The sequence below is a fragment of the Pipistrellus hanaki genome, assembly GCF_964339955.1.
Source record: "Pipistrellus hanaki genome assembly, chromosome: 1".
NCBI lineage: Eukaryota > Metazoa > Chordata > Mammalia > Chiroptera > Vespertilionidae > Pipistrellus > Pipistrellus hanaki.
In genome coordinates, this window is record NC_140503.1 from 121,008,827 (window position 1) to 121,032,267 (window position 23,441).

General features: G+C 38.7%; 1 protein-coding gene across 1 annotated transcript in view; it reads left to right on the forward strand.

Moving 5' to 3' along the window:
- Positions 1 to 23,441, forward strand: part of MALRD1 (MAM and LDL receptor class A domain containing 1) — a gene marked incomplete at its 5' end in the record, with an annotated part of 553,418 nt that overhangs the window by 417,809 nt on the left and 112,168 nt on the right. Inside the window, one exon of the mRNA XM_084867858.1 lies at positions 20,147 to 20,410. Within this exon, the coding sequence (XP_084723984.1) occupies positions 20,147 to 20,410 (264 nt within the window). The remainder of the gene's footprint in view (positions 1 to 20,146; positions 20,411 to 23,441) is intronic.

Below are 23,441 nucleotides of genomic sequence, written 5' to 3' on the forward strand. Positions count from 1 at the left end.
CTTCTTCTTAATTACTCCTCCTAAATCTGTTTTTCAACATACTATTTAATAAAGAGGGAATATGCAAATTGACCATTATAACCTCAGAATGATGGCAGTGCCCACAGCCAATAAGGAGGTAATATGCTAATTGACTGTCATACCCTCAAAGATGGCAGCGTCCACAACCACAAGATGGCAGTGCACAGTCCCCTCAGCCCGGCCAGGGCTACAGGCATGTGGAAGTGTTGGGTCTGCCCCCAGGTGGGTCTTGCCACTCCATGTTCCTGCCTCCTGAGTCCCCCAGTCCTCTCATCCCCCAGCTGCCTAGGGCTGGCCTGAAGTGTAGGCAAGCCTTAGATGTCAGCTGCCCAGCTGCCCAGGGCCGCCCAGGCTCAGGTAACCAAGGACGGCCAAGGCTTGTGCTGCTGGCAGCAGCAGCAGCAGCAGCAGAGGTGTGATAGGGGTGTCACCTTCCCCTAATCGCTGGGTCACCTTCTGTCCCTGAGGGCTCCTGCACTGTGAGAGGGGGCAGGCCAGGCTGAGAGACACCCCTCCAGTGCATGAATTTTCATGCACCAGGCCTATAGTAAATAATACGAAAAAAATTCTAGATTCGCAATGCTTTATGTGCTTTTTATAAAACACACTCTTTCTACATTCTTTCTAGTAATCCCAGATGTAATTATCAGACACCACAATTCCATTCTAAGTCTGTACCTTGAATTCTATAATGTCCTACTAGAGGCCCGGCACATACAATTTGTGCATGGGTACAGTCCCTAAGCTTGGCCTGTGATCAGGGCCATCTTCTCTTGCTGCTTGAAGCTGGCTCTGCCCCCCACTGCCACCCACCCCTGGTTCCCCATTCACTGTCCAGTGATCAGAGCCTACTGGTCTGGGGGAGAGATCAAGAGGTTGGCCATTCTTGCCTGCTCACTGACCCCTTCCCCTGATGTGTGTGGGGCCATCAGTGGGGTGGGGACCTTAACCTGACATCCACGGCTACCCACCCCTGGTTCCCCTTTCCCCATCATGGATCAGAGCCTGCCTGCCAGGGAAGGGACTGAGAGGTGCGATTGGGGCCTACAATCAGCAATTGAGGCTATGGGCTGGAGGCAGCTCCTGCATTGAGTGTCTGCCCCCTGGTGGTCAGTGCATGTCATAGCAACATTCTGCCATTTGGTCAAAAGTATATTACCCTTTTATTATATAGGATTCTTTCATTTTAATATAAATATGGGTCCTAATTATGTGCCAGGAACTCTGATGAGCACATTGCAAGTGTTGATCAGGCCATCCCTGTAGAATAGATACAAGTATCCAGCTCATGTTTGGTCACAATGACTTTATCAATCTTTAAAATTGAATTGCTATGACCATTTGTATTTTCCAAATTGCTGATGCTTATGCTCACTGGGACAACTAGAAATTTTGGTCCCTTAGCTGGGCCTTCAAGGATCCCAGATACATGTGTTTCCCATTCCTGGCACTGTTTTTCTACAGCAATTCTCCCTTGGACTTTCTTCATTCTGTCAATGTTTTTATATCCTTTGAATCCTATATAATAAAAGGCTAATATGCAATTCGATCAAACTGCAGAATGACTGGTCACTATGACATGCACTGACCACCAGGGGGCAATGCTCAATGCAGGAGCTGCATCCTGGTGGCCAATGCATTCTTGCAGGGGGAGCGCCGCTTAGCCAGAAGCCAGGCTCACAGCCGACAAGCTCAACAGTGGTAGCGGAAGTCTTTCCTGCCTCTGCAGCAGTGCTAAGGATGTCTGACTGATGGGGAGAGGGTCTAAGCCATCAGTTGGACATCCCCCAAGGGCTTCCAGACTGCAATAGGGCACAGGCCAGGCTGAGAGACCCACCCCAACTGCACAAATCTCATGCACCAGGTTACTAGTTGAATATAGAGCCATTTTATAACAAATACCTTTAATTTTATCTTTTCATCTCCAAATATACCTATATCTACAACCAATTTTTTTGGTCACCATTTGTCTCAGAAAAAAAAACAAAACAAAAAACAAAAAACATTTTTCCAAGAGTAAATCTATCTTCTTGATCATTTTTGTTCTCAGCTTCTCCCATAAAAGTCTTCTCTGTCCTTTATTCCATATCTTCAGTTTCTTTTATTTCACTTTTGGCTCTTGTTACACACACACACACACACACACACACACACACACACACAGAATTCCCCACTAATTTTGAGCTTCTTAAGACCAACAGGAGCTTGTCTCTTTCACAAGACCTAGGGCATTTAGAACACAATTTAGTGGGGCTTAAGATGAATCACATGACTGCTACTAGTCCACAGATGGGAACAAAGTTGCCAGGGATATGGGAGTGCACAGCTCCTGTTGGACCCCCAAGTGGATGAGACTGCTGCCAGGGCTACAGTCCAGCAAAACTGGAGCCAGATCATGGGATCTCTTCTGGGTCTGTGATCAAGCTTGCATATGGCAGACCTGTGACCGGAGACATACACATGATGGCTCCCACCCTATCCCTGGGCATGCAGGAGGCCTCTATGACTATCATAGAGCAGAGCTCTAGCTGGGTCCCAGGGCTGCTTATAGATCCGCTATCTTGTCCAAGAGCAACAGGTCTGCTACTGGGTGAGCTGGTGGGTATGGCTCTCCCAGGTCCTTGGGTGGCAGGTCTTCCTTCTCACCATGGTATAACATGACTTAAGACAGGTCACAAGTCTGTCTCTGGAACCATAGTTAGGTTTAGGTCAGTTGATCTATTACCAGGGGCACAGATGGGCATGTCTCCTGCCAGATTCTGTGTGAGCACGATTGCCCCTGGACCACAGCAGAGCAGGGTTGGAACTGAGTCACAGGATAGCTTCAGGGTCCACAGCCAGGACTAATGCTGACAGTCTTGCTTCCCAGGGGCACAAACAAGTGTTGCTGTTCCCTGCATGGGCAGGAATGACTCTAGACTACTGTAGAAGGGTGGTCTAGGATTGAGCCAGGTCGCAGAACTGCTTCAGGATCCACAGTTGAGTCCAAGGCCAGTGGCCTATGACTAAGGGCACAGACAGGGATGGATCCTCCCAGATCCCTTGGAAGATGGAACTGGTGCAAAATGTCAGCTAAGCAGGGCTGTACTGTATCCATTGGGGGACAGGGCTACTTTTAGTCTGTATCCAGGACTGGATTCTATGATCCCACCACCAAGGTATGGGCCTGCATTCTCAAAGTGGCTCTCCTGGTCTTGGGCTCCACATGGAGGGTCATAACCTCCTACCTGATTCTTAAATCTCCAGCAAAGACAGTTTGTCCATGGGGAGGCGGTGGGGTATGAGAGCCAGGGACCATCTATTCAAACATCACCCTGATGTCATGCTCCTCATACATAATTTTTAAAGGCTTTTAAGAAGGAAAAATACATACACACATATGCCTCAGTAAGCTTGGATAAAAACACTCTTTACCACTGGCCAGTGTGACTCAGTTTGTTAGAACTTCCTCTCTGCCAGCTAAAGGTGGCAGTTCAATTCCCAGTCAGTGTTGCAGGTTCTACCCTGGATCAGGGAGCATGCGGGAGACACTGATCCATGTAGTGATGTTTCACTCTCTCATCAATGTTTTTCTCTCCCTCTCTCTTCCTTCCTCTCTTTCTAAAATCAATAAAAGCATGTCCTCAGGTGAAGATTAAAAATAAATGATCTTTATATGTTTGTACTTAGCCAGGAAAACTTCATTTCCTAGTAATGCTGGATAAAGGAAGCATTATTTTCATAAAAACTTCATTTCCTAAAATGCTGGATAAAGGAAGCATTATTTTCATTAAAAAAAATTCAAACTGATCAAGTTTTTATAATATGCTTACACAAATTTTCTCTTATGTTGAATAAGAATGCAAAAAAGGCACACAGCTTTCCTGTAAAATATTGTTGTAAAAGGACACAAAAATTCCAGTAGTATAGGATCTGTTACTATGAATGTTTATTAAGCAAAGGAAGAGAAAGAAGTTTAAATAAATTTTTCCCCTTTATTCACTTATGTGTGTGCTTCATTCAGCCCTCAGAGAAGGTGAAACCATCTATACTTTCAAAACTGCTTGCTTTTTCCATCTTTCCTTAGATTCCATCTACATTCAAATGAACTAAGTAGCTAAATTAACTTATTTTTTTTCAGATCTTATAATATGACATCCAGATTATTACATTTAGCATACCAGCTTTTTCTCGTGTCCCAGTTAACATCCTGAGATTAAAAATAGCCCTCAACCTCCTTTCAACATCATATTAGTTTTTTTGAAGTTTTATCTACCCTCCTGTTTCCACTCCAAAAATATATACTCTCCCATTAATAAAGGAATAGACAGCATTTGTCACCACAAGTTACATGTGGTTTTCTTTCCATTTAGAAGGTTGTCCTGTAACAGTAGCCCCTCCACCACCCCGAAGAATCTTTGCTTTCTGCATTATTACTTCTCCACTCTCCCTTTAATTACTTTCCGTTTCCCAGGACATTTTCTAAATAGAGGCATTCTCCATGCAATAAAACATCTCCAGCAATTCTGAGTCAGCAGAGAAATGTATTTGTTTTCACAGTCTGTTTTCTTTAGCCATGTGAGTGTCCAAGGATAGGAGATGTGTGCTATTTTCTCCTATAATTTGAAACAAAGAGGATCACATTTTTTCCAAGATGAAGAAACATTTTGCAAAGCAGATAGGATATATAAGGTGTTTTAAAGTATTTGAAACAACAATGGCAGAGAAATTTTAGGATGCTTAAAGATATGATATATTTCTACATAATTTGGTATGAGTCTAATAAATAAGCAGATATCAGTACACACAATTGGAGGGGGGGGAAAGTGATAGGTAGGAAGCAGATGATCTCAGCACCAGAGTTTACTGGTGTCCTGGGTTGAATAGTGTGGCATCAGAATCCATGTCCTTCCTGCAACCTTGGAATGTGACCTTATTTGGAAATAAGGTCTTTGCAAATATGATTAATATGTAAGTTAAGATGAGATTCTATTGGAACAGGGTTGGCCTTAATACAATATGACTGGCATCCCTATAAGTAGAGGAGAAGGGACAGGGAAACAGGGACCCTCGAGAGGGGAATACCATGTGGTGAAAGAGGCAGAGATTGAACTGATACTTCTATGAGTCTAGGAATGATAAGAATTACCAGAAAAACAGGAAGCAAAGAGGAAGGAATGGGCTGGGTTCTCGTAGAGAGCCAACAGAGAGCCAACAGAGAGAGCACAACTGGGCCAACACCTTGAATTCAGATTCTGGCCTGCAGAACTGTGAGAGAATAAAATTCTGCTAATTTAAGCACCCAGTTTGTGGTACTTTGTTATAGCAGCCCTAGGAAACTAACACAAGTGGCAACATTGAGTTCTACTTTGCCATCCAGAAGTAGGTCCAAACCTTCCTTAAACAAACCCCTTACTGCCAGGGCCAGCCTGATGGTTGAACCGGCCTGAGGTGGGAACTGAGAAAAGAAAGACAGGAAAGCAGGATCAGGAGGACTACAGGTCATCTAGAGACTGCAGCAACTTTAACTGCGTAATGCTTTTTATACACAAAACACTGAATAGGAGGTCTGTCAAGATGAATGTATTATTTGTTCCTCTTAATTTCTAAGAGAGAGACAAAGCAGAAGGACAAATTCTTGGTACAACAAATCAGGCAGATTCTCAGTACAGCAAATCTCAGTAAATAGTTACAGACTTCTTGGTAAGCCTTGAAAGGTTGCTCTCATTCTACAAAAGTTGCTCTCATTCTACTGATAATCACCATCAAAACAAGTCTGGGAAAACTGTGTGGTTAGGGGACTAGCCTTGCTAGTCCCTTTGTGTGCAAGGATCGTGTTAGCTTACACCCGGTCTCCAACAACTTACCGCACATCTGACCTGATTTTCCTTATCTATGAAATGATTATTGTCAAGATTTATAAAATGTGTTTTGTCTAAAATAATCTCATGAACTATTTCAGGCAATTAAATAATCATTTGGAAAAACCTAACAATAACTCTTAAGCAATATAAGACATCTCACTTTACACTGAGAACATTCCTAGTGGAAAAGTGCTGAGTCTGATGCTCTTTTACCTAATACACAGTAAATAACAAATTTGCTCTTATGTGTTTAATCTAAAGAAAATAAATTTTCAGGGAGGAACGCAAATTCCAAAGAAAATAAATATTATTGTAGGGCACCTTTTTTAGATTTAATCTTAACATGGTAAATATAAAATGATAACAACTAGCAAAGTGACAAACAAAATAAAGTATAACATTCATTAGAAATTCAAGGGGGTAGGCAGCCACAGATTCTCCTTATTTATATTATCACTATTAAAGGACAACTTCATTCTTGAGTAGAGATTGTCCTTCTCTTTTCACATCCCTGAACTTGAACAGCAAGGGTAACTCTGGAACATTTCCAGGACAGTTGTATTCTCTTGAATGCAAATTATTTAGAGGTTGAGATGTTTGTTTGTTTTCATCATCATCATTATCATCATCATTTATATTATCTTCAATTATGAATTCCACAAGCCCAGAAGTATTCCTGTTTTATAGTAGATATTCAATAAGTATGCTGTGAATACACAAAAAACATGTTAAATGGATAGATGAATAAAGAAAAGTTATTGCCAACTGAATTCATATGGTACCTCACTTTACTACCATCAATGTATTCTCCTTCTAGGCTTCTTCTCAAACCCCTGTTTAGAGAGAAAAAGAAGATATTAGTGAATCATCCAACAGATTCTATGACTATTTTGAGTGCTACAAAGATGACAACTAGACTAAACTTTTGAAGGCATGAGTCTAAATCATGACTGTGCCACTAAACATTCTTATAATTTTAAGAAAATCATTTAACATTTTTAAAAAATGTTTTGTCGTTGAGGAAATTAAATAGACATCTCTTAGTCTCTTCTAGCTCTGCCATTTTATAATTGTATGAACTGGATTTATTGTCAAGGGTCATGACAGCAGAAGGGAACCAGAGAATGACACAGAAAGGAACAGAGTCCAAAGAGAAGGAGAAGGAAGTTAAAAGGGGTCTAGGGGTTAGGGCTGACAGGTACAAGCAGAAATGTTATTGCAACTAGATGCAGAAGAGTTCTCAATACTTGGTGTGTCTGTAAACTTGAGTAAGCCAGTTTTTCATTGAGTCAGTGTTTGTTGAGAATCTGTGAGTTGCCCTGAATTTAGATTGGAAGGACAGATATGAATATAATTGTATCACTAGTTCTCCAGGAGTTAAAAATCTGAGATATTACGATAATGATGCATATCTGAAGGTTTAAAGCAATATAAAGTGTATTTGAAACTCTTTCATCTCTAAGATATGTGTTCTTAGATGATTTCATTTCACTTAGAGGTATCATCAAAAAGTAGTTTCTTGAGACATCATTGAATATTCTGAGAAATAGTGGTTTGCTCATAATCTAGCTCTTATTTCTTTTAAAAAAGGATCTCTGATTTGTAACACTTGCCTATTTTCTGGGTGTAAATACGCCTAGCACGATTGGCTGCAGGTTACCAGTGTGACATCACAGGAGGTGGGATTGGGAAGAGATGCACACAGTCATACCACAGGCTGCAGCACACACAGGGTCAGAGGAGTGAGCTCCAGGCCAGTGGTGCTACCTCCTCCCAGCTAGATAGCTGAATGCACACTGAAGCTGTACATATTCTGCAGCCCAGGGACCAAATTATAAAGTTGACCAGCAACAATATACTCTCTGTCTATACTAATGGTGTTCAACAGAGAATGGTTCACATTTACTTAGCATTGTGAATCAAGAATATTGCTAATGAAACATCTATCTAATAATAAAGGAATATGGAAGTTGTCAGGGATGCTGTCACAGTAACAGTAATAACCTGCAGGCTGCGTGGGGTGACCTGAGGTGACCAGGCCAGCAGGGGGTTAGTGAGGAATGACCAAATGACTCAACAGCAGGCTGCGTGGGGTGACCAGGGCAACAGGGAGGAGGAGAGAGAGAGAAGGGAGGCAGTTAGAGACAATCAGGCTGGCAGGCAGAGGTGGTTAGGGGTGATCAGGCTGGCAGGGGGTGCAGTTAGGGGGTATCAGTCAGGCAGGTGAGCAATTAGGAGCCAGTGGTCCCACATTGTGAGAGGGTGCAGGCTGGGCTGAAGGGAGCCCCCCATCTCTGTTGCATGAATTTTGTGCACCTGGCCTCTAGTCTTTTATAATAAAAGCCTAACACACAAATTGTCCCCTCGGGCAGTTGTTCACCTGGGAGTTTGACCACTCACTATGATGTGTGCTGACTACCAGGGGCAGAGTGAAACATGGTGAGCATCAGTGACATGCTGCAACCTCTCACAGCTACCTGGTGGCAAGGGCTGAGGGGATAGAGGTGTGGTGAGAATGTGGGGTGTTGGTTGAGCTCATTCTCACTGCCCCTGCTACCCTCCCCTGGGACACCAGGGCTCACATGCTGGGGAAGCTCCCATGCTCAGGTGCCGGGCACCCTTGGGGAGCCCAGCCCGCACCCCTGTGGCCTCTTCTGGGTGAGGGGGGCTGCAGCTGCCAGGGGGTTGGTTGGGCTTTTTTTGGGTTCGTGCAGGAGCTGGTCTGTGAGACTGGCCACGAGAGAGCACGCTGCCTGCCCTGCTTCTTTGCAGCACTGCTGGGTAACTCAGAGGCCCACACTGTGCCCTGGCCCAAGGCATCCAGCTGTGCTCACTGCATCTCCGTGTGGAGACTCAGGTACTGAGTCAGGCAGAGGGGGGCTTGCTGGGGGCCTAGGGGCCCAGGTGGTGCCCAGGATTCCGAGGTCAGCTGGGACCTGCCCTTCCATGCCAGATGCTCATGCTTTGATCTCTGGCCAGGTTTAGGGATGACACCCATCCACAAATTTTGTGCACTAGGCCTCTAGTATTCTATAATGAAGATATCTGTATCTTTGTATGAGTTGATAAAACTTCCTGAGAAACCTTTTGGTTTGACATGTCCTATGCATAACCATAGGACATGTCATTAAATTTTCAGTGCCTTTCTTTTTATAAATATAAACTTGAAAATCACTGTGGGGTTTTTTTATTTGTTTTTTTTTTCTCTCTCTCTCCTTTATTCCCTTACTACAAACCTCAGGCTGTAAAAAAATATTTGCCTTTTTTTCCTCCCCATTCAGTTTTATTTTATGACTCAAGCTCTAGTTCAAGGTCTTCTTATTGCTTATCAGAATCTCTGTAATGTCTACATAACAGATTTATCAAATTTACTGACATGTGTCATATACAAATACCAAATTAGTCCCATAGTCCTATTATAGTGTAAGTTCCAGAAAAGGTAAACATTCTATCTTTCTTTTTCACCACAACAACCAAAATAAATTTTTATGCAAGCAATAAAATCTGGCTTGGGCTAACAAGCAGAAAATAAGTTTATTGAAATGATACTGCATAGCTCTAAATATCAAGTATAAAACTGAGAATTGAAAGAGGAGAGTGGAAAACAAGTAAAAATGACTAAAACAGAGGGTAAAACTGGCTAATTCCACTGCCTTTAAATATTTTTTTTTTTTGGAAGCTGGGATATCAACTCCCATGTCATCACTCTACACTCTATCTGTCCCCATGTCACTCCCTCAAAATTAAAAGAACTTATTGGAAGCACACCATAGACCAAGCCAAAGTCATATGTTTATATGTCAGTCTCCTCAGTTAATCTTTTGTATCTAATTTCCACATTATCCACCTCTGGGTGAGGCTATTCTCTGTCTTTTTAAATCATAATCAAACCTGAATATTCTGCAATATATGGACCAAATTATAAAGTTGGCCAGTGACAATAAACTCTCTATCTATGCTATAATGGTGAGAGAGGAAATATAAGTGAAACTAGTCAAAATATACAAATTCATAGAGGTTATGAATAAAACGCTTAGAAGCTCCAATTGCTTACCAAATAGGTTTTGTATTCTTTAGTACAACTCCTTCCATATCTATATGTCTCTGCAAAATGTTCCCTTAAAATGGGACCTCTTACCTTTCTTAATTATGTCCCATATTCTCTTATCTCTATGACTTTGGTCTTACTGCTTCCTGGCTGGGAGCACCCTGCCCTTTACCTCCTCTAGTTCAAAGTCTTTTCTACTTTTGAGGGCAGAACAAAGGCCACCTTCTTCATGAAATTATATTTCATCTTCCCCACAAGAAGCCAGACTCTGTTCTAGATCTTAGCCTTTAGTTCGCAGCTCCCCAATAATATGCCTTATGTGATATTTTGAGATGTGTAGCTTGTATTACATCATTTTCAGTTTCTCCACATTAAAAAATTCCCATTGTCATTATCTTGTGTTTGGTTGTTGTTGTTGTTTTGTTTTGTTTTGTTTTTTTGTGTGTGTTTTTTTCTTTTCTGTTTTAGTGAGAATGAGAGATCTTTTACTTTTAGGCTGGTTAAAAATATAAATTTCAAGTCAGCATTTGATATAAAGAGTAGATATCCATTTTATATCAGAAGTTATAGCAATTGTAAATAAATTATTTAAAACATGGTTTTAATGCATGGTTCACTCTTATAATTTTGATTTAGTTAGTGATTCATGGACCTAATTTTAAAGTGAATAGTGATGAATGTACAAAAAGCTGAAAGTGATTATTAGTAGATCCCAATTCCCTATTATTGGCTTATAGAATATTCTTGGATTTTAAATCTATTAAGTCCTCACAGTTTGTCAAAGGATGGGATAATTCCTCTTAACTTTTAGAAGAAGTATTAGATTTAAAGAGAAAGAAGGAACAAGAACCAGAAAATAGCATTAAAAGCTAGTACCAAGCAGGCTTGTGGAAGAAAAAAGCTTGTCTGTTATACTATGAAGTGGTTCATACTTAGATTCCTGCTGATCATCAGTTTGGAAGGAATCTTGTTGAATTAAGGGAAAGAAATCCAATGACAACCATGGAAAAAACATTATGAAATATATTCTGTTAGCCTGGATTTGACAGTGAACCTAATAAACCATAAATTATCATCCCAACACTCTGTGTTAAAGTTGAATGCTTTTATGTGAACTGTGGTACTTCCCAAATCAATATATGTACTTATGTATATAAATAGTATGTAAATATACATGCAATGTATATTTATATATATGTGTGTGTGCAATGTATACATATATAAATATGTATACATTGCAATGTATATTTATATAAATATATATATAATGTATATACACAATAAAACATGGTGTGGCAATTTAGTAATTTCTCTACTGTATGAAAACAAAAACCGATTCCTAAATTCCTAGTCACTTTTAGAAATTATTATAACCTTTGCTGACTCTTTTTTTCACTAAGAAATACACTACAGGCCAAATGTTTACCAGGTAAAGTATGTATGAAAGATCCTGGGTGCTTTTCACAGCCAAGGTCAATCTGACCGTGTTTTGTTCTCTTGGGCTATTAGAGTCTACTTTCATTATGGGTTTTCTGTTTCCTGGAACACGTATGTTGTTATATGGAAAACATCCAGACTTTATGAAAACACGTTTGTGTGTTTATTACCTAAGAAATAGAATGAGAATGTGACATTGCATATCTGTTTTAAGGAAATGTTTTCTGAAAAATTGAAAAACAAATGACTTCAACAGAATGACCAGTTTTACTGATAACATCTTATTGGCCTGTGAAAACATTTTACCCAGAAAATGCTGGTTACTCTGTGAAAATAGTTGGAAATGGGAAAATAGAAAACAAACAAACAAAACATTTCCTGGCTTACCATAAAGTAAATGGGTTTTCAAGCATGAATTGTCATCTTTACTAATATAAACTTGCTTAAAATAGAAAACATGAAGCTAGAGAAGTAAACAGGTCTTTTTTTTGGGTGGGGGAAGGAGGGTTATTGGGAGAGAAGAGGTTGTCAAAAGAATGACAAGTAAGAAGCCAGCCACATAGCCTTGCTTTTTTCCCCCCCTGCTCTTTTTTATTATAATGTAACCAATGTGAGTTTAGTTAGGCATGCCTCCTGTAGGATCCCATACAGGGCAAGAGAGCCCAAGACACACTTTAACATAATCATTTTAATTATTTCATTAGCAAGGCAGGAATTAATCTCAAAAATGGTGTGATTTTAAAAATAGTGATACATTCATATATAACACTCCAAGCTCCTCATCCATATTTCCCCAAAGTAGTAAGTTAAACTCGGCATGTGTGTCCCTGTCTTTGGTGCCAATGCCCTGTTAACTGGAAAATATGGCAGCAGAGCCACTTTCTGTGTTTGGTTGGATCACAGAGATGGTCAAGACATGACAGCTGGGAGGTCTCTGAAAGACTGCCATAGAACTGTAGTTGACACATGAGTGTTTTCTTCTGCCCACTTCAATAAGCCATGTGTCAATCCTTTGACATCCCTGAGGCAGGTATTCCAAAATTATGCATGAAAGTGAACAATATCCCCTCATAGATTGCCCAAAACTTCTTCTATTTCCTTGACTTTATATTATTTATGGTCTGTGATGGAGAGAGAGCTTCCCACCCTCCATTCTTAAGCCTTCTGCACAAAGACAAAGACCAAAGAAGCAATTGGTGCCTAAATGCCAGCTCAGAATTTCTGTAAAGAGAAGCCTTTCCATTCACATGATTAACATGACATTCTCCTTCCTGGCCCCGTCCCAGCCAGCAAAGAGTACAACACTGCTGTATCTGGAAAGTTCATTATTTTTCCTCTGCAGTTTTAGGTTTTAGAATACACGTGAGGTCAAATCAGGCATCAGATCATTGAATTCCAACAGGACAATGGCATTCAATCCCATAAGAATAATGGAGTTAAACTTATAAGGCATTGAAGAACCATTTTTGAGCAGGATTTTTCCTTTTGGGAAATGCAATGTGAAGCATAAATTAAAAGGGGAATTTATTTCATAATATTGTCCCTAAAGTTAAAAATCAAGAGTTTAGCATTTAGGGAATTCTCAACTATTACATTAAATAAAGCTGTAGTTATTATGTAATAGAGCTATCAGTGAACAGTAGCATTAAATTAGTCTAAGTACATAATCTGGCCCACCACTGCATATAATAGAGGCCACACCAATAAAAATATGTCAGACCAAGAACCATCTGGAAGTGATAAAGTAGGAATGAATATGTAATCCATGAGGGTCTCTCCAGGTTTCAGGGCTCATGACAAGAAAGAAATGGCCAGCAACCTAGCATTTCATGTTTTTTCATTCACATAAGTTTTACATTATTTTGTGTTATGTGAAGGCAGAAAATTCTTCATTTATACAATTTCAGTCACTTGCAGTGATATCATTATTTTTAGTTAGGAAGGAATTCTCTATAATTGTGGCAGATATTGATGTTGAGTAAAAAGTATAACTCTCTTGGGGCCTCTTAGTACCTTCCGTTTCTTTAGTTCTTATTTTCCCTAGTGCGGAAAATATTTTCTTGAGTTTCTTTTAAGTCTGCATTCTCAGTATGTGCTGAGGAGCAAAAAGAACTCTGGTAATAAGATTCTTGCCCCTCCTCCACAGGCTCATGATTTTTCTCAACTTCACTGCTCAGCTCCACTGCCCAGCCTCTCTCCTGCAGCCTTTCTATCCCTGATGAACAGTTTCTGACACTGGCGAAACTGGATGTGTGCATATGCAAAGATTCACACACACACATTAATTGCACAAATGCACATATATACATGTACACATGCTTATATGTATATTGCTTAAATTTTTAATCTGTTAGCTCTTTCCTTCAGTTACGGTAGCTTTTCAGCCTTGGCTAGCTGCAGCTACTTACTTTGAAGATAATTATCGCTTTCTATTTGGCATTTGTTCTTAGATGCTTGACAGCTTCTGTATTGGATTCAACTTCTGGAAACGTTTAGACCGCTTTTGCTCTGTCGCTTCTGTCAACCTTCGAATGCTTCTCTTTTGGGCAGGCTCAACAAGCCCTCCTGACTCACCTGCTCCACACGCTCCACACTGCTCTCTATGTCCCAGACCTTCTGTTATTTTTAGTCCAAACAGAGGTCACATGCTATCACATTTCCTAGAATATTTAAACTAACCAGATATTGAGATTAAAGGAGATCAACATGATTCTCTTAGAGGTCCACCTAGAGATAACAATTTTTAAATTTAAAAAAATTAATGAATATTTTTGTACTTTATAAAGAAACTTAAGAAAAGATAAATATAAAATTATAATTAAAAATAACTTCAAACCAGGTTTGCACTTAAAAATGATGTTTTTTTCTCATGTGTTTTTGTGATTCTTTTCCACTTTTGTGAATAAAATATCTGCCAGAGACAAACAATTATCAACTTATAACATGTATTTTACAATAGCATTTACCATTTATATCACTGAGTATGGCAACATTTAGCAAGAGCTTATTTTCTCCACTGTTGAAACTATTTTTTCCTTTCAACACCAGCAATTCATTTTGCTTTCACTAAACATATTAATCATAATGATAAAAATCCACCAGATTATCCTTGGGCAATTTAGGCATGTAGTGAATTTATATGAAATTCATGAGAACATTTCATTGTATTTCACTGCAAATTTTTAGTATGAATAATTTTTATTACTCTAAGAAAGTTATTTCAACTGCTGCCCAAACGAAGTGAACAATGAAACTCAACATTCTGTAGGAAGACAAAGAAATAACCAGGATGTCAAAAATTGTAACATGCTTCATAGCACAAAATGAAATAAAATGTGATAATCAGAAGAATTTTTTGGTTCCAGGGAATGTAAAAGCTAGCTAATAATGCCAGTTCCTATAACCTTTTATCTCAGGTGGGTTTTTTCCTAAAATATTTTATTTTTCTCTCTCCTAACATTTATTATAAAACAAAAGGCAGATTTATTTTTACGCATTTATATATAACCTTGTTTGTGAAAGTGCTTTATGTGAAATCTCATAAACCTTCTAAAACAATTGGTAAAAACCCTTAGCATCTATATAAATGAATATAGATGTTACTAAATTATAGATTTATATTTACATATATTGTAGAAAGTTATTTTTAAAGAGTCTTATAGTTTTTATTTTTCTAATTTATACTATTTTGTGGTTTATTAAACCAATGGAAATAGTCAATGCATTCTTTATTTATTGTTACCTCGTGTTAATTAATCATAGAAAGTAAAACTATTTTATCCATTAATTATTACTCGTCGATTTAAGAAGTATTTATTGAAGAATATGTCACTGCATTCTCAAAGGGAGGTTAAAAATTTTCCAACTCTGACTTGGAATGTCCAAACACAGTGTGAGGCCACACCTCTACAATGGGGAAAGGCCCCTTAAGGATGCTATGGCCGTGACACAGCTGACATTTCACGATGACCCTAGTATAGCTTTGATTGTGGGATTTTCCTTTGGTTTCAGAGCCACTGTTCTCAAAACTAACCCTGTACTCTAAATCAGGTTTCTTAACCTATTTTCTGTTGAAACTCATGAGAGCTAATGCTCATGTGCTTCTCATATGAGTGGTGCAATACAGGCAAGAGAGCGATGGCTTAAAACAATTTTGAGATGATAGCTATAAATCCACATCCTTACTTTGCACTGGAGAAGCATATTTGGTGAGATACTAGGGAGTCAGCATAATTTTACTGTTGGTACAGCCTTGAAACAGCTCCAATATACAGAGTAAATCAATTGCAAACTACAACACGAGATATACTTTATTGTTGATCTCCACAAACTTGAGACCTGTGATCCATTTGAGAAGCATTCCCCTAAATCGTATATAATACATAAGGTGTGAGAGTATGCATGTGTGTGTGTGTAAATCCACTAAGCTTTCATAGCAGATCTTCTACCTGCCCCAGAATCAGATCTACACCCTTAATCAGATATAATCAGAGGAATGTTGCCTTAACATCAGTAAACCTTTAACCTAAAAAGAATGAGTTGTTTTTTCAAATTAATCTGCATTTTCTTGGGGTGTCTTTCCTCCTTCTTTCTCTCCTTCAGTTATGGTCACCAACATTTCCTAATTCCTTCTCTCTCTTTCTTTCTTTCTATTCTCAGAGTACTTTCTGGGGTATATGAATGACACTCTCAGCACTGAATGTGCTATTACATTTTGCTTTCCTGATAGGTGTTAGTTTTGTACTTATGCTATATGCTCTCCCACAGAATGACTCTCTCCTGTAATTGATGAAAACATGCATTTCCAAGGAAGCTATTTAAGGTTAGGACTAATCTAGCATCATTTGCTTGTGGATTCACTGGCCTTGCATCTAAATTGCAATGTTTTTAACTATGTTATTTTGTAATTATTGATTTCAGATAGAGAAAGAGAGTTGGGGAGGGAGATAGAAACATGAATGATGAAAGAGAATCGTCAATTGGCTGCCTCCTGCACATCCTCTACTGGGATTGGAGCCTGGAACCCTGGCCCGTGCCCTGACTGGGAATCAAACCATAACCTCCTGGTTCATGGGTTGATGCTCAACCTCTTAGCCACACTGTCTGAGACGCAATTCCAAGGCTTTTAAACCACCTGACTAAGCAGCTCACTGAACATGAAAATTACAAAAAAAAAAAGCCATAAAACATGCAGTACAGCTAGATTATATGCTCTGGGGAATATTAGTGCTAAAATGTATATAAAGTATATAATTTTTTAGAGAAGCTTTTGTTTTAAAGCAAAATTAAGTGGAGTTTCAGAGAGTTCATGTACACCCATCTCTCTCCCAACTCACAGCCTCTCTCAGCATCAACATGCCCCCCTGCAGTGGTGCATTTATTACACTGAACGAACCAATACTGACTTATAACTATCATGCACAGTTCATAGCTTATATTAGGCTTCACTCTTAGTGTTGTAAATTCCACTGGTTTTGACAAGTGTATGATGGCATGTCTAATCTGTTCAGACTTCTAAACAGAATATCATAGACTGAGTGGTTTACAAACAACAAATATTCATTTTTCACAGTTTTGGAGGCTTCGGAAGTCCAAGATCAAGCTTCTGACAGGTTTGGTGCCCAGAAAAAAACTGGCTCCTCATAAACAGTGCCTTGTCGCTGTGTCCTCAGGAGGCAGGAAGAGCAAGGTAGCTGTCTTCGGCCACTCTTACAAGGTCACTAACCCATTCATGAGGGCTTCATGACCTAATCACGTCCCAAGGCACCATCTCCAAGAATCATGACATGGAGGATTAGGTTTCAACATAGGAAATTTCGGGAGACACAAACATTCAGTCTATGGCATGGCATGAACCCACGGTTACAATGTCATACAGAATGACACTGTTCCGAAAGTCCTCTGTGCTCTATATATACTCAACTTTTCCTTCCCCTCCACTCCTGCTAGCCATTGATCGTTTTATTCTATCCACAGTGTTGCCTTTTCCAGAATGTTATATAGATGAAATCAGACAATATATACCCTTCTTAGATTGACTATTCTCACTTAGTCATATGCATGTAAGGTGGTGCTAAGATTTTTCAGTTTAAAACAGGAAACGATTAATTTTGTTCATTTTTTTACAAAATTATATGGAAAGATATGACTTATGATAATTAGGTAATTTTAAGCATGACATTGAAATATAAATACATTGATATTAAATTTTCAGGAAAATTTATTAATTTCTCAAAGAGAGAATATAGTAGAATACTTTCAATTCAAAAGATAAACATAGTTCATCTTTCATGAGTAATCAATTTATTTGAAATGAGAACTGGAGGAAGCTTTTATATTAAAAAAATCAATATGCAGAACTTTCACTAGATAAAATAAGAGACTTTAAAGAAATGTTGAACTTACAGAAAAGTGCTTCTGGCTAAGAGCCTACGTAGACTCCCAGAAGGGTGAAAGTTAATATTCTCTTACATTAGAAATATTTCAGTGGAAAATTTGAGAAGTGGTTCAAGGGAGATTTAATTTCAGACAAGATATATTTTGATGGTTGGATAGCATCTTAGATTTGGGTTCCCAGAGAAGTGAACTCTGAGGCCAAGATTTCCATGTAGAAAGTTTATTGGAAATTCTCCAAGGAACAAGCTTGTGAAGTGAAGGAGCAGGACTGGGCAGAGGGAGAGCTGAGCTGTGATGCAGGTGCAATAGTGGGACTCAGTGGTTGCCATAGGGAATGTTAGGGCTATAATGGCCCTCATAGTTGTCCCGAATTAAGACATATGAGTTGGGTCATCTTATCCACAATTTAACTAGTCAATGAATGGAGCTGTTCTTGTGAGGCAGTGCAACTTAGGGGGAAGCTCCTGGAGCTGAACTCATTTGTGAGTTGTCATCTGGTAATTTCCTGGCAGTTGTGAGAATGAACACGTTAATCTTGATGGAAAACAGAATCCACAGTACAACACAGAATCCTTTACAGATAGTACAAGTGCCTCAGCTTTTTTGTTTAGAAGGATCTTAAATAAGTGAGTTGTGAGTACCTTTTGATATAAATGGCTCTGAAATATGATGACATTGCTACCTCAAAATAAAAGAGAGAATTTTGTTTTTACATGTCATATATAATAAAGATGTAATATGCAAATTGACCCTCATGCCATTGCACAAGATGGCCATGTGGTCAAAAGTGGCCATCCCCATGTGGTCAAAGATGGCTGCCACAAGATGGCCTGCAGGGAAGGGTAGTTGTGGGCAATCAGGCCAGCAGGGGAGGGCAGTGGGGGGACCAGGACTGCAGGCAAGGGCAGTTAGGGGTGACCGGGCTGGTAAGGAAGGGCAGTTGGGGGCGACTGGGCCCACAGGGTAAGGTAGTTGGGGGTGATTGGGCTGGCAAGTGAGGGCAGTTGGGGACAATTGGGCTGGCAGGGGAGCAGTTAGGCATCAATCAGGCTGGCAGGGGAGTGGTTAGGAGTTAATCAGGCTGGCAGGCAGGCAAGTGGTTGGGACCCAGCAGTCCCAGATTGAGAGGGATATCTGACTGCTGGTTTGAGGGACACCCTGGAGTGCACGAATTTCATGCACTGGCCTCTAATCTAACATAAGGAAAAATATAAAGGAGTATATATATATATATATATATATATATATATATATATACACATACACACATTTGAAATAGTCTATAAGCATAAGAAATTTGTACTTGTCTTGAAATAGAGAAAATTACTTTCCTCATGATTTTTTGTTTGTTTTATTTTGTGGTGGTGTTGTTCCTTTTTGTTGTTTCCCCTTCTCCCCCCAGAAGTGATCTTAGCTAAGTAATAAGAGCACTACTAAAGTTGGTTCTAGATTTTCATCACAAGCAAAAAATTTTTATTCAGCTTTTTCACCTTTGGTGAGTTCAAAAGATAAATGTTTAGTGAATAAAATATTTTAGAAAAAAAATTAAGAATGTCTGCCCTTCCTTAAATATGAGATTAATCCAACAAAAAGAATGAATGAAGAGAAAGTATTTAATTGACCATTGTTTAAATATAAATATAAATATAAATATAAATATAAATATAAATATAAATATAAATATAAATATAAATATAAATATAAATATAAATATAAATATAAATATAAATATAAATATAAATATAAATATAAATATAAATATAAATATAAATATAAATATGGTACATTTACACAATGGAATAGTGTGCTGCTGTATAAAAAAAAAAGGAATTCTCACCATTTGCAACAGCATGGATGGAACTGGAGAGCATTTTGCTAAGCAAAATAAGTCAGTCAGAGAAGGATAAATATCACATGATTTCACTCATTTGTGGAATATAATGAACAACATAAACTGATGAACAAAAACAGAGACCAAGAAGCATCAATCATACCATCAAACCTCAGAGGGAAGGTAGGGGAGGGTGGGGTAAGGGGGAAAGATCAACCAAAGGACTTGTATGCATGCATATGAGCCTAACCAAGGGACATAGACCATAATGGGGTGAGTTAATGAGTGAGGGGTGGGGGAACAATGCGGAGATAGGGACACATATGTAACACCTTAATCAATAAAGAAAACAGGAATGTTGCTTCTGAGATTTAGATAAGGCATTTTCTTTCATCATGTTTGTATGTTTTGTGGAGTTCATATAATTCCTAACTGGAAATTAATTTACTTAAATTACCAAAATATGTTATGTTTAATAAAGAATAAATATATCACCTTACAATGTTTCAACACCAGACGGAGATATGACACTCCTGATGCCAAAAATAGCTCGATACGCTCTCTTTTCAGGTCCTGTCACAACTCAGCCACCTCCTTGTGAGGCTGATCAATTTTCCTGTGTCTACACACTCCAGTGTGTCCCTCTCTTGGGGAAGTGCAATGGACAGGAGGATTGCGTGGATGGATCGGATGAAATGGATTGTCCTCTCCGCCCTCCTCCTCAGCTCTGCGGTGAAATGGAGTTCCCGTGCTCTACCCACGGGTGCATCCCCTCCCTCCTGCTATGTGACGGAGTGCCTGACTGCCACTTAAGTGAAGATGAATCCAGCTGCTGTGAGTCATTTCACTAACTTAATGCACCAGGGAAGGGATGCTGTTTGGGAATGATCAGCTTGACAAATAAAACAAAATTCTCTAGAGTCATACCATGACCATATCATCCATAACATAGTTCTTTGTGTTGTGTTCCTAGACAAAACAAATAGCCCTTGTTTAGTCAACTTGTCAAGTCTTATAATGTTTTCTTAGAGGCAAGGCAAACAAATGGAAATGAATAAAAAGAAAAAGCCTGCCTAATTACTTATCCCTTGTCACATCAAGGTTTTAATATTATTTGGCTAGGAATCATATTAATTTCAATATAATCATGTGATATTTGACTTTAATTAGCAGTACTATTTAAAGAGAAGCGTAGAAAACTCATGTATCCTTATACTTTTAGAGATTTGTTGAAAATTGGTGTTTGATGAGGTAGCAATATCTGAAGTTCTGCTCCTAAAGGGAAATAAGTCCACATTAGGAATAGACTGCTATCATGAGAGATTTGCTTCTACCCATCTCTAAAATATTGAGGAGTTCTGACTCTCTAGGGTAAATTGTGTGAAAATGAACAATGGACAAAATGCTGGAACAAAATTACAAAATAAATGTATCCAATGAGAGAAATTTCCTCCCAAGGGGGAATAACTGTTTTCCTGGGCTTACCTAGTGATTTAGAATATTTTGTAAACTTACATTCATTCATTCACTTGTTCACAAACTTTTAATAGAAACACAATTTATGCCACTTATTGGGCATTTATGATTCAGGTGGATTTGGCATTGTTCCAGTCAGGTTCATAGATATTTCTTATATTACTGAAGGAGATTGGTAAGTGATAGTTGGGAATTCCATGTGATAAGTTCTGTGAGGGAGAGAGATACAGGGTAATTGAATATATAGGTAACTCTAACTATGGTGCTAGAGCCAAGTTTAGAAAGACAAGTAGTCATTAGGCAAATAGAGATGCTTAATTTCAGTGAAGAATGTCCCAAGAATAGTGAAAAGGTTTTTTGAAGCATATTGCCTACAACTAGAGTAATTTGTGGTGGGAAATGTATAAATAAGTCTGGAGAGGCAAGCAAGGACTCAGTCTTGAAGAGGCCTCCCCTACATAACTCTTTAAGTAGCACTGGAATGGACTGAAGCAAGGAAGAGGACTGCTTAGGAAATGTAGTCAAAATATAAAGGCATTGGTTAAATAATGGTGTATGGTAAAGATAGGAATATATTTAAGAGACATTCTGGTGAAGAGGAAGAGAAAATAATCAAGAATAGTTTCCAGGTTTCTGATTTGAGCACCAGGACAACCAATCTACCATTTCCTGAACTGGGAAAAATAAAAAGAGAAGAACCTGTTACGGTAAGATTGTGGCTTCATTTTTAAACATGTTACATTTGTGCTATCTGTGGGACATCCACAGAAATATTCAGAAAGTACTTAGAAATGAATATCTGGAGCTCAGGAAAGATATAAAGCAAGATCTATACAGATACATGGTCTTCAACATATGATGGTTAAAACTGTGATGTAGATAAGGTAATAAAGAGTAAAAAGAGAAAGTGGCAGACAAAATCCTAAAGGACATCTAAAAGACAGTTAAGAAAACCATGCATTGAAAGACACTGATATGTGGACATAGACACCTCAGGACAACAAAAAGAGATTGATGTTCTGATGATAAAAAGCTATAATTATCAGAGTATCCACAGGTTGGAATGTTTCGGGGAGATTAGGTCTAAAAAATATGTAGGCTGGGAAATCAAAAGGTGCTTTCTGGTGATGTTGGAAAGAGAGAACCTGTTCTGGAATGAGAGGGAAGAATTTGGAAGTCAATCTTTTGTAGAGAAAATGGGAAATGGCAAAGAGCAATCAATTACAGACAGCTCTTTCAAGAAGTTGACGTTTAGTGAGATGTAGGGCCAAATAAGAGGTTTGTTTGTTTGGTTCGTATCTTTTGATAGGCTTGTACATGTTTAAATCTTGTAGGAATAGAATTCTGAGGTGTTTAGAATTTTAACCAGGAAAATCAATAGCAATTGATATTTGAAGGCCTTTTCTGGCAAAAATAGATGCTGTAGTGATAGGATGTTTAAACAAATCAGTGATGAGTTCAACATTTAAAGATAATTTGTATTTAATATTGTCTTTCCATTGGAAACACATTGTTTTAATGAACTGGAGTGTCATTTACTTTACCAAAACTATCCCTTTTCCCTTTAAAAAAAAATGAAGAAAAATAAGTATAGTTTAGTTATATGGGAAAATAACACAAAACTAGGAACAGTCTTTTCACTGATAACAATCTATTTACCAAGATTTCAAGATTTCATCAGATATTACATCATTAATATTCTGTCAAGAAATAGATGGTTCATTGATACTGTATAATTTGAAAATATTTTAAGAAAGCAATTATTTATTAGGGAAATATTGTGCATAAAGAAACCAAACAGGATAGGCATAATAGGGGCTTTTATCACCTATAGACCAAAGCATTTAAGAGGAAGAAACAGTGGTATGAATCTGGAGTCAAAGAAGCCCATTAAGAAAAGCTGTGGTGGGTGAGCTGGTTTGGTGCAGTACATAGACCATCAGCCTGTGGACTGAAGGATCCTGGGGTTTGATTCCAGTCAAGGGCACATGTACGAGTTGTGGGCTTGGCCACCAGTAGGAGGTGTGTGGGAGGCAACCAATCAATGGTTCTTTCTCATCATTGATGTTTCTATTTCTCTCTCCTTTTCCCTTCCTCTCTCAAATCAATAAATATATATACTTTTAAAAAGTTGTGGTATTTTGTTAAAGGGTGATTTCACAGTCACTTCCCTTGTATTAGCCTCCTGCTGATGATACCCATTTGCCAAAGCTTAACAAAAGTTAAACTTAATCAAAATCCAAAGGACAAAGAATCTTGTTAATGTGTCCTTATAATTTAGTCTCCCAGGGCCTAGAGCAAGAAGAGGAGGTAGGGAATGACTCAAGAGAGGAAATGGAAGCTCTCCATCAATGATAAGCACAGCTGTGGAAAACATAAAGGGAAGCGG